This window comes from Rhincodon typus, chromosome 2 (genome assembly GCF_021869965.1).
Source record: "Rhincodon typus isolate 14 chromosome 2, sRhiTyp1.1, whole genome shotgun sequence".
Taxonomy (NCBI): Eukaryota; Metazoa; Chordata; class Chondrichthyes; order Orectolobiformes; family Rhincodontidae; genus Rhincodon; species Rhincodon typus.
This window is the reverse complement of record NC_063333.1, coordinates 95,628,267-95,641,185: the sequence shown is the minus strand read 5'-3', so window position 1 is coordinate 95,641,185 and position 12,919 is coordinate 95,628,267. Positions and strand designations below refer to the sequence as shown.

Sequence of the window (12,919 nt, the reverse complement as noted above, 5' to 3'; positions counted from 1 at the left end):
TATGAGAAAGAAATAATTTTGTTCTAAACTTTACCATAGTTCAAGGTTGACATTTTTTTCTTACATCTGCTGAAAACAATCTGCAAGTTATAAATCCTACAACACAGTAAATGGTCAAAGACATTATTTCCTGAAACTCTAAACCTCCCAATTAAACATGCCACTATAGCTGCACCATGCATTCTGTAAGAGGATTCAACCATACAAAGTTCCAAACAATTAAATATTAGCATTTCAGGCTTCCTTTTCCACCCTTTGAAATTTAGAATTTTGATAAAAGTCAGATTTATATATCAAAACTAAGTCCAAAAAATCCACAGTGAATGAATGTTACACCTTTTCTGGAGTTTTATTTTGTGCAGGATTTTTAGTTCACTCATGCCATTATGGATATTTACCTGTGCAGGGAAAAACCAGAAGAAAAGGTTGCTGTTGTAGGTCTTATTCACTGTCAAAAAACCAGAGTAGCTCTTCACAACTGGGCCTTCTCGTGGGCTGACCAAACTCAATTCTCTAGCTGAAAAAGAAATGTGAACAGAGTTAATACTTCTACACAAAAGTCTGAAGTGACTCTATGTTTGTTCAAAGGTCAACATTTCTTCGTGGCTTTCAACTTAGAAAACATAAACAAACTTCGTTCAAACACAACTTAAAAAACAGCTTTGAATAAAAAAAACTGTATCCAAAACAAGATTAGGGAGTATCGCAAGATATTCCATAAGTATGTCAAGGAGAAAAGAATAACCAGGGAAAGAATGGAGTCTGTTAGGGACTAAGGGGGCTAGGTGTGTTTGAACCTAGAGGACAATGATAGAGTTTTCACTTCACGTCTTACTTGGGAGAAAGAGGATGCAAATACAGAATTGGAGAAGGTGGACTGTGAAATTCTTGAACAGATTCATATAAGAAGTAAAGCGGTATTAGAGGCTTTGGCATGATTTAAAAGTGGACAAATCCCCATGTCTGTTTGAGTTGTATCCCAGGCTGTTCTGGGAGATGAGACAGGAAAGTACAAGGGTTCTGACCCAAATTGTTAAATCATCTTTGGCCATAGGAGAGGTGCCAGAGGACTGAAGAGCAGCTAATGTGGTTCCACTTTACAAGGAGTGTGGTAGAGATAGACTAGGAAACTACAGATATGTGAGTCTAACCTCATCGGTAGAGAAACTTTTGCAGAAATTACTGAAGAAACAAATTAATCTCCATTTAGAGAGGCAAGATTTGAACTGGGATAGTCAGCATGCCTAATAAATCTAGTGGAATTTTGAGGAAGTGATGAGGGTAAGGCAGTTATGTAGTTTATATGAATTTTAGCATGACCTTTGACGAGGTCCCACATGGGAGACCGATAAAGGTCAAAACACATCGGATTCAGGGAAACTTGGTAAGTTTTATCCAAAATTGACTTAGTGACAGGAGATGGAGGGTGGTAGTTGAGGGCTTTTTGTGTGACTTGGGCCCATTTGCAGTAGTGTACCAACAGGGAATCAGTGCTAGGTCCCTTATTCATTGTCATTACATCGTTTATGAAAATCACAATGTGGGGGCAATGATAATTAAGTTTGCAGATGACACAAAGATCGGCGGGGTGGTTGACAGTGAGGATAAAGGTATTAGGTTACCGTAAGATATAAACGGATTCGTCAGATGGACAGAATTTAACCCTGATAAATGTAAGGTGATGTACTTTGGAAGAGGGAACAAGAGAAGGGAGTACTCAATGAATGGTATGACACTAAGAAACTGAGAGGAAGGGAGGAATCTTGGGGGGGCTTGTGCAGGTTAGTTGGATAGGCCATGCTAAATTGCCCACAGTGTCCAGGGATGTGTAGGTTAGGTGGATTAGCCATGGGAAATGCAGGGTTATGTTGGTTTGGCGGGGTGGGGTGGGCAGTGATGCTCTTCGGAGCTGGTGCGGACTTGTTGGGCTGAGTAGCCTGTTTCCACAATGTAGGGATTCGAAGGACAAGAAACAGCCTCAGTGGGTGTGACCAAGCTCCCACTCTCAGATCAGAACCAGAATTTTTAGTTCAGCTTTCAGCAGTTGCTGTTGGGCTCTGGAAGAAGTAAAAGCTATTTTTTGTCCCTCTCTCGGTTACAGCCAAAAGCAGGAGTTCTCTGCCTGCTGTGGGAGTGCATATGAGACAATCTGTTTTCTGAATTTGCCTTTTGCCAAGGGTGGGATTATGTGATGTTATTATATTGGAACAGTCACCATTTGGTAGTAAAATAATGTCTTATTCTGTTAAGTTCTCCAGTAGAGTTAAATTATTTCATGTTCCTCTTTCTTTTGTTAGATTTTAACTTTTGTGTTTAAATGGTGCTTTGATTAATATCAAGTAGTTTGACCAATTGAATTGCATCTGGAACACAGCACATCACAGTTACCTTTAAATTAAGAAAATGTTTGGGTCTAGGCTACCTTGTTAATATACTTTGAGAGAGTTTGATCTGGTTCATAACAATAGGGTGGTTAAGGCAGCATATGGGACACTTGCCTTTATCAATTGTGACATAGATTATAAGTCATGTTGGAGAGGTACAGAACTTTAGTGAGGCCACAGTTGGAGTACTGTACACAGTTCTGGGAGTTTTGGTTACAGCACTACAGGAAGGATCGGTGCAAAGGAGATTCACCAGGATGTTGGACAGATTTCAGCTACGAAGCCAGGTTGAATAAGTTCGGGTTTTCTTCTTTGGAGCAAAGAAGGTTGACGGGGGACCTGATTGATGTACACAAGAGTGGCACGGAAAAGGTGAATAGAAAATAGCTGTTCGCCTTAGTCGCATGGTCAATAATTATTATGTAAAAGGCAGGAGGTTTAGAGGCAATTTAAGGAAAACGTTTTCACCCAGAGGGTGATAGGTGTCTGAAATATGCTGCCTGAGAGGGTAGATGAGGCTGGAAAATCTCACAACCTTTATAAAATACTTGGACGAGCACTTGAAGATAGCCTTGAATGTTATGTGCTTATGAGCCCAGTGTGGGCAAGAGGGACTAGTGTAGGTACAAGTATACTTTTGGCGGTATAGACTTGATGGGCTGAAGGGCCTCTTCTACACTGTATGATCCTATGATTCTAAAGCCATTACTCAGACATCGCTAAATAAAGTCCACTTTATTACACTGAATTTTAGCATTTTCAAATTAGTGCCTTAGTATCAAATTGCAAAATGTGGTCTGCAGTTTAAGGTTACAGGAGGAGGGATTCATCTGCTCAACAGCAGTTGAAAGCCTCATCTATGCCTTTGTTATTTGTTAACTGCACACTTGACTATACCAATACACTTTTGGCCAGTATCCTTCTTAAACTTAACTCATCTAGAAAACTCTTCTGCAAATTTTCTAACTCTCACCTAGTCTCATTTACCCATCACTTTCTCACTGACTTACACTGGTTCCTGGATGAGTAATGCCTCAATTTTAAAATGCTCATCCTGTTCTTAAAAGCCACTCCTCATTGATCTCTATTACCTTCTCCAGCCCTACAACCCCCTCGAAATATCTCCAACACTTCTTAGTTTATGCATCCCCAATTTTAATTGTTTCACCATCAGTTGTGCCTTCCAGTGATAGGCTCAAAGCTCCAGAATTCCCACCCTAAACGCCTCTGCTACACTACTGCTTTTTCTCCCTAAAGTTGCACCCTAAAACATACTTTGCTAACCAAGCTTTTTGCTCATCTGTCCTCATAAGACCATAAGACATAGGAGCAGAAATTAGGCCATTTGGCCCATCGAGTCTGCTGTGAAGTTCTTTGGAAAACTTTACTACATTAAGGATGTTTTCTAAATGTAGTTGTTGTTTAAAAGAACTGAACTACTTGACAATTTCTTCCTCTTCCATTTCTAATGCTTTTCTACATTTCTAATGCTTGACAAAGTACATGAAAATGATTCAAACCTTGGTCAACATTCTGAAAATACTGCAATTTCACTCATTTTAGCTTGGCAACAGAAATGTTCAGCTAAATTATATTGTAATTATAATGGGGTCTAGCTGAAACCTATTAGCCTCTCATTCATATTCAGAATGTTTTCATAATTAAGTACAAAGGAAACTGACTAGAAGATGATAAAAAGAAATCAGGAAGTTCCAATTGTACTCTTCTAAATTGGAGTTAAACAGTTTCATGTTTGTAATTATAATCGACTGTCGATCAAAGTTTATCTCACCTTTCTCAATTTCTCCAGATTCCAGATACGGAGTGAGAAAGAGGGGTTTCCCAGGGTCTACTAGTGAGGGTGTAGAAACTTTGACATCCTTAAACATTTGACGGAGAAAAGTGAACCTTCCAGACATACAGCATGGCTGAATAGAAACGAGTGCAATGAGGAATAGTCGTGTTTGCCACATCCTAAATGAAATGGACAGAGAGGTTGTTTAGTCTTAGGAAAAAAAAATGCTTTGCATTTCTGTGTCATAGAGCTACATTGTGGTAAAATCAACTGTAGTTAAACAGCCTGATACAAAACAATTAATAAGATTGATTGTAAAGTAAATAATGGATGCTTTATAAATCAACATTAAAAAAGATGACATACATCTACCAGCAATTATGTATTTGAATTAATAATCCCCTTTCCATCCTGTCCAAAGCAATCCTAATGTACATGAATCAATTGCTGTACTCAGAATTTATCATTGTTATTAATCGCATGACTTCAAAAATATTGCTGATATGAAATGAATCCATGGAAAAATCAATTTCCATGCTACAGTGTTATCACAGTCACACAGCACGGAAACAGACCCTTCGGTCCAACCACTCCACGCTGACCATGTTCCCAAACTAAACTAGTCCCACCTGCCTATGCTTGGCTGTATCCTTCCAAACTTTTCCTATTTGTGAACTTATCCAAATATGTTCTAAACATTGTAACTGTAGCTGCATCCACCACTTCCTCTGGCAATTCATTTCACATACTAACCACTCTATGTAAAAATGTTGCCTCGCATGTCCTTTTTAAATCTTTCTCCTCTCATCTTAAAAGTATGCCCCCTAGTTTTGAACTCCATCACCCTAAGGAAAGGGCACCCGCTATTCACCTCATCTATACCTCATGATTTTATAAATCTGAGGTCACCCCTCAACCTCCAATGCTCCAATGAAAAAAGTCCCAGCCTATCCAGCCCCTGCTCATAACTCAAACCCTCCATTCCCAGCAATATCTTGGTAAATCTTTCCTGAACCCTTTCCAGTTTAATAATATCCTTCCTATAACAGAGTGACCAGACCAGCTCACAGTACTCCAGGAAAGGTTTCACCAACATCCTGTACAACCTCAAGATGACGTCCCAACTCCTTTATTCAATGATCTGTCATGCAGCGTGTACTCTGCCAAAGGCAGATCCTCAGCTATTTGTCCACTGATGTTTCATTTCGAGCCATTTTATTTGCATCAATGAGCAGTGATGGCTCGCCACTGTCTTCTATTCTCAGGGCAGCGTTAGGAGGCACATACCAAGTTTACCTCAGCTACAGCAAGAATTGAACCTGCACTGATGACATTATTCCGAACCCCATGTCAGGCTATGTAGCCAACCGAGCTGCTCAGCTTCCATTACAACACTGGATAGAGGGAAGCAGTAAAAGGTGAGAATTAAGCAGCAATATTAAAAAAAAAATTAAAAACCATCAACATTAGAAGAGCCAAAGGAAATAATAACATGTAGCTAGAAATCACTTTTTGGACTGAGTAAGTAGTCTTCTTTTCTAACCACTAAAACAATGTATTTATTGTTTGCTAACAAATCAGGAATTAATATGGACAGAGACATATGTGGCAGCTGCTTAAGACTAACTCTTGGCTTGTATGTTCCAGGTTTCAGCTCATTTTTCTTAACGTCTTGAGCCAGAATCTACTGTAGCTGTTCAGCATTCATTGATCATTAGATTTAATGATTCACGGGATTTCCATGATTTTACTCTGCAAGTTATTGCCATGGGAGATGGAAATGACACTGTGCTCTCTACAGGGCATCTGGGATCTGTGCGAACAGAACAACTAACTGTGCATCTCCGGAATCAGACTGAAGTACCTTAAATGAAGAACACAAAGTCTGAATCTGGAAATGCAAATAGTAAATTCAACATCAAATCAGATACTGAAAGTGAACTAGAAAGGAAAATTAGCACTGGATTAAGTGCAAGTATACAAGAATTAGAGAAGATCAGAATTTTTGCATGTGACACACATGTAGTATCTAGCATTGTGAGTTAGAAATCCTGGTCACAATTTTAACTATGTCATTGGTCATTGCAGATTGAAGATAGTCATCTTTGAGAAGTAGACGTAATCAGAGGCAACATTAAAAATGGTACCTGCAGATCACAATTCTCAAACATGATCCAAAGATCTCAGACTGCACAAGGGCTTGGAGCAGATTTCCTCGCACCTCAAACTGTCAGTAATACTACCTTTCTTGGATGTTATTGGGATGGGGGTGGTAGGGATAAGGTTTGAATAATTCTACCACATTAATATTCTCCTAATATATTTGAGTAGTAAGAAAATCAGAATAAAGGTCTGTGTTTAGACATTCCATTGCCCTTCCTGTCAGACCGCTTCGAGTCCCATGGTAGGAGGACTGTGCTAAACTGTCATTTATATGTAATGTGAATGCTGACTGCTCACATGACTTGGATATTGTTCTGTTTCTGATGTTCCCCACACAGGTTTATTGAAGTCATCATTACCAAGTTATTGATAGGTTAAATAAGTGGGAAGAAAGATGGCAAACGGAGATATTGTGACAAAATGTGAAGTTGTTTATTTTGGATTTGAGAACAAAAGAAGAGAGAGAGTGTTATTTAAATGGAGAAAAACTACAGAAAGCTGCAACACAAAAGGGACTCGGCAGGCACTTGTGCATGAAACACAGAAAACTAGCAGACTGATGCAGCAGTAAACAGGAAGGCTAGTAGAACATTGGCCTTTATTTCAAAGAGGTTGGAGTATAAGAGTTGGAAACTCTTACGGCAACTGTACAAGGCACTGGTGAAACCACATAGATCATAGAATCCCTACAGTGCGGAAACAGGCCCCTCAGCCCAACAAGTCCACACCAACCTTCACAAGAAACCCACTGCTGACTAAATAAGTACCACACCGATTATCGAGAGACCTCCGCTGCAGCCCCAGCTACAAGCAGGTCTGCTCAGTAACTGTTCTCCCCAACTTGGTGCCCAGGTATGGTATCATAGAATAGTAGAGTAAGCAAAACAGAGATAGAAAGTAAAAACAAGGGTGGAAATGATAATGAAATACACTTCAACGTTTTTTTTGAAGGAGTAAGTCAAGAAAAAGAAACAAACAAACACAGTAATCAACTTTTAAATTCAGGACTTTCAAAATGTTTAACTAATTGCAAATTACATGGCAATTCCTACCAAGATATGAATTTACTCACTTAAACTTCTGACCAACTAAGGAATATAAAGCAAGACTCTCCACAACTGTGGAAAGGATGCACATGTATTATCTTAACATGCCAAAGTTAAGTTCCATAATGTGACTTATGTAGAGATCTGCTGCCCTTGACTTGATTCAATGTAACGTTCAGGAGGGCAATGCCAGAAGCAACAGCTGGCACACAGAGTATGCCAAACAGCTCAAGCAGCAAGTGATGGATAGAGCTAAGTGATCCCACAACTAATGGATCAGATCCAAGGTCTGCAGTCTTGTCACATCCAGTCATGAACTAGTTCCCTGTAATAATCTTTCCCAATGTACAAACATCCACGGTCTGTGCATGATGACGGCTTCAGAACTGGAAGTCAATGTGTTGTCCTGCCAGTGGAACCTCCGAGCAACTGCACCGCCACATGGCTTACACGGAACTTTGTGCCTCAAATTTACAACCAAACAACTGGAGGAGAAGTCTTCACAAAGATAGCCAATGATGGGGGAACCCAGCATCTCTGCAAGAGACATGGCTGAAGCATTTGCAAGCATCTTCAACCAGAAATGCCAAATGACGATCCACCTTGGACTCCTCCCAAGGTTCCATCAACGCACGTCAGACTTCAGCCTATTTGATTCCTCCATGTGGTAGCAAGTAATGGCTTAAGGTAAAGGACACTGCTAAAGGCTCAGAGCCCTGACAACATTCCAGCAACAGAATTGGAGACTTGTGCTCCAGAGCTAGCTCATGCCTAGCCAAGTTGTTGCAGCACAGATACAGCACTGTCAATGTGGAAAATTATTCAGGTATGTCAGTCAACAAAAGTAGGTCAAATCCAACATAACCAATTGCCACCCCATCAGTCTATTCTCAATCAAAGTGATGGAAGGTGCCATTAACAGTATTATCAAGTGACACTTAACTGCTCACTGACACTCAATTTGGGTTCAGCCAGGGTGATTCACTTTCTGACTTTATTACAGTCTTGGTTCAAACATAAACAAAACAGGGGAAGCGAGGGTGACTGCCCTTAATGTTCAAGGAGCATTTGACCAAGTGCTCCACCAAGGAGACAGAGCAGAACTGGAGTCAAATCCCTCTGTTTGGAGTAATAGCTGTCACAAAGGAAGATGGTTGTAGTTACGGAGGTCAATTATTTCAACTTCAGACATCTCTGCAGGATTTCCTCATAAATTCAGAAATAAGGATATTCACTGATGATTGCACTATGTTCAGCATCATTTGAAACTCCACAGACACTGAAGCAATTCTTCATGTGTCCACATGTGGCAAGACCTGGACAATATTTTGGCTTGGACTGATAGGTGGCAATAACAGTCGCGCCACTGAAGTGCCAGACAATGACTATTTCCAAGAAGTGTCAATCTAACCATTGCCCCTTGACATTCGATGACTTCAATATCAATAAATTTTTCCATTATCAACATCGACCAGAAACTGAAATTGACTAGCTATTTAAGTGGCTATAAGAGCAGGTCAGAGGCTGGGAATTCTATGTACGTAACTTGATGCCTGATTTTTCAAAGTCTGTCCACCATCTACAAGTTACAAGTCAGGGGTGTCATGAAATACTCTCCACTTGTCTGGATGACTCCATTTCCAACAACATTTAAGGAAGCTAAACACCATTCAGAACAAAGCAGCCTGCTTGACTGGCATCCTACCTAATGCCTTCAACATTCACACACTGCACCACTGACACAGTACTGGCAGTATGTACCATCTACAAGATGCACTGCAACAACATACTGAGTCTTCTGTGACAACAACTTCCAAACATTCTCTACAACCTAGACAAAAAAGGGCAGCAAATACATGGGAACATCACTAACTTCAATTTCTCCACCTTGTCACTGTATTGCCATTCCTTCACAGTCATTAGGTCAAAATCCTGGAACTTCCTTCCTAATAGAACTGTGATTATAGGTACACTAGATGGGAGTGCAGCAGTTTAAGAAGGCAACTCACTACCACCTGCTCCTGCTCCAGTCAAGACAGGCAATAAATACAGGCCGAGCCAGCACTGCCTACATTCTATGGATGAACAAAAAAATCTAAACATTTCCACAAGAAATCTGAAACAAAATCAGCGGTCCCAAACAACAGCAATTTGTTTATTCATCCTAAGGAGTGACTGTTACTTGCATCGATACAAATACAATAAAAACAGATTTTGCACTGTTGGTTTTCCAATGTATTTTTGTAGTAACTAAATAAAAAGAATACATGAGACCTTAGCGCAGGAGAAAGACTTCAATTGTAACATCAATCGTACTGGAGTTAGCCAACTAAAACCACAGAAGTTTCATTGATTTCATTTAGCAGTTAAAGTTGTAATATCAGGTTAGAATGTGCATAATCTTCAAAAAGGTTGGATTGTATTATTGGCACCATCAGCACTGCACAGCTAAACAAACAAGATAACAAATATGCGTTGTTCTAATAACTCCAATACAAACCAAGTTTGGAATAAGTGACAATCTCAAAAAGCCAACCCTTTTGTACAAAACTACTAAGGCCCTTAAACACTGACAGGAGTCCTCTCCCCATCCCACAAACCCCTTCGCTCAGTTCCAACACTCTCCCTCCACCTGGACCTGTTCTTCTGGCCTTTTACCTGCACTCGATCTGTTCATTGAGAACAGTCGACATGATATTGGCCGCTTCAATTTCTCTGCGCCTGCCCCCCCCACCAAATCCAACCTATCTCCCTCTGAACTGACTGCACTCCATGCGCCTAGATCTAACCCTGACTTTGTTATTAAGCCTGCCAATAAGGATGGTGTTGTTGTAGTCTGGCATACTGGCCTCTACGTCGCAGAGGCTGAGTGCCAGCTCTCAAATACCTCCTCCTATCTTCCCCTGGACCATGACCCCACCATGACACATCAGGCCATTGTATCAACCACAGGAACTGACCTCATTTCATCTGGTTATCTCCCCTCAACTGCTTCCAAGCTGATAGTCCCCCAGCCCCGCTCTTCTCGCTTCTACCTCCTTCGAAAAATCCATAAACAGGACTGCCTGGGCAGACCCATTGTTTCAGTCTGCCCCAGCCCCACAGAACTCATCGCTTCCTACGTTGACTCCGTTTTCTCTCCCCAGTCCAATACCTGCCCATGTACATCCGTGATTCCTCTAATGCTTTATACCGGTTTCAAAACTTCCAGTTTGCAGGCTCCAGTTGCCTCCTCTTTACCATGGATATGCAATCCCTTTATACATCCATTCCCCAGCAGGAGGGTCTTAGGGCTCTTTGCTTCTTCCTGGAGCAAAGATCTGAACCACCAGCACCCTCCTCTGTTTGGCCAAGCTCATCCTCACCCTCAACAACTTCTCTTTCAACTCCTCTCATTTTCTTCCAGTCAAAGGGGTGGCCATGGGGACCCACGTGGGCCCCAGTTATGCCTGTCTCTTTATGGGGTACTTGGAACATTCCATGTTCCAGTCCTATTCCAGCCTCCACCCACAACTCTTTCTCCCATATATTGATGATATAAATCGGTGCTGCTTCCCTCATGTCCAGAATTGGAAAAGTTCATCGATTTTGCTTCCAATTTCCACACCGCCCTCACCGTCACCTGGTCTATCTCTGACTCCTCTCTTCCCTTCCTCGATATCTGTTTCCATTCCTGGGGATAGACTGGCCACTAATAGCCAGTAAAAACCCACTGACTCCCACAGCTACCCTGACAATACGAGCCAAGTTTATCCTCACACAAATACATCCTCACACCCTGCTTCCTGTAAAGACTCCATCCCATTCTCTCAGTTCCTCCATCTCCGTAGCGTATGTTCAGATGAGGCCAACATCGACAAGGGAGCCTCTGAAATGTCCACCTTCTTCCACAACCGAGGATTCCCCAGCATCATTATTGACAGGGCCTCAATTGGGTCCGACCCACCACCCGCATCTCCGCCCTCACCCACTCTCTTCCCTCTCGCAACAGCGATAGGGTTTCCCTTGTCCTTATTTACTATCCCACCAGCATCCACATCTAGGAGACCATCAGACGCCATTCCTGCCAGCTCCAGCAAGATGCCATCACCATCAGACACATATTCCCCTCCCCTCCTTTGTCCACCTTCTGCAAGGACTGTTTCCACCAGGACACCCTAGTCCACTCTTCCTTCAACCCCAACACACCCCACAGCCCCACAGCACCTTCCCCTGCAACCGGCGAAGGTGTAACACCTGCCTATTTACCTCCTCCCTCCCCACTAACCAAGGGCCTAAGTATACCCTCCAGGTGAAGCAACACTTCACCTGCACTTTACAAAATTTAGTCCAGAAAAAAGAACAAAGAAAATTACAGCACAGGAACAGGCCCTTCGGCCCTCCAAGCCTGCGCCAATCCAGATCCTCTATATAAACCTGTCGCCTATTTTCCAAGGATCCGTATCCCTCTGCTCCCTGCCCATTCATGTATCTGTCTCGATACATCTTAAATGACGCTATCGTGCCTGCCTCTACCACCTCCACTGGCAACACGTTCCAGGCACCCACCACCCTCTGCGTAAAGAACTTTTCCCCTCTCACCTTGAAATCGTGACCCCTAGTAATTGAGTCCCCCACTCTGGGAAAAAGCTTCTTGCTATCCACCCTGTCTGTACTTCTCATGATTTTGTAGACTGCAGTCTACTGCATTCGCTGCTCACAATGTGGTCTCCCCTACATTGGGGAAACTAAGCATAGATTGGGTGACTAATTTGCAGAACATCTATGTTCGGCTCTCAAGAAAGATTGAGCTACCTGTTGCCTGCCTCTTTAAACACACCACCCTGTTCCGTGGCCAACATCTGTCTCTGGCTTGCTGCAGTGTTCCAGTGAAGCTCAACGCAAGCTAGAAGAACACCTCATTTTTGGCTGGGGACCCTGCAGCCCTCTGGACTCAATATGGAATTCAATAATTTTAGGGCCTAAACTCTCCTCTTCCTAGCCCCCTTCCCCACACACCAGGCCTTGTCATCACATGGCCTGCCATTACACACCCCCTTTTGTTAGTCACTAACAGTTCCCATTAACAACTATGCACCCTCCTAGCCAGATTGTTATCAACTCCTTTGTCTATCCAACTGCTTTTATCTCTCTTCAGGCTCTATCCTTTATCCTATTGTTTACTCCCTACCCCATCCCCCTCCCTATTTTTTGCATATACCCAACATTTTCCCAGCTAAGACAACAAGGTGCAGAGCTGGATGAACACTGCAGGCCAAGCAACATCAGAGGAGAAGAAAGGCTGACGTTTCGGCCCTAGACCCTTCATCAGAAATGGGGGAGGGGAAGGGGCTTCTGAAATAGATAGGGAGAGAGGGGGAGGCGGACAGAAGATGGATAGAGGGGAAGATAGGTGGAGAGGAGACAGACAGGTCGTAGAGGCGGGGATGGAGCCAGTAAAGGTGAGGAGTTAGGGAGGAGATAGGTCAGTCCAGGGAGGACGGGCAGGTCAAAGGGGCGGGATGAGGTTAGTAGGTAGGAAATGGGGGTGG

The 12,919-nt window shown here is 42.3% G+C and overlaps 1 protein-coding gene across 3 annotated transcripts in view; it reads right to left on the bottom strand.

The window, feature by feature from the left end:
• The window catches only part of cpvl (carboxypeptidase vitellogenic like), an 86,856-nt gene that overhangs the window by 69,015 nt on the left and 4,922 nt on the right, over positions 1-12,919 (bottom strand). For all 3 annotated transcript variants that reach the window (XM_048615795.1, XM_048615780.1, XM_048615788.1), the window contains exons 2-3: positions 4,177-4,358; positions 399-517 (exon numbers count right to left, since the gene is read on the bottom strand). In XM_048615795.1, the coding sequence (XP_048471752.1) occupies positions 399-517; positions 4,177-4,357 (300 nt within the window). In that variant the 5' untranslated portion in view covers position 4,358. The remainder of the gene's footprint in view (positions 1-398; positions 518-4,176; positions 4,359-12,919) is intronic.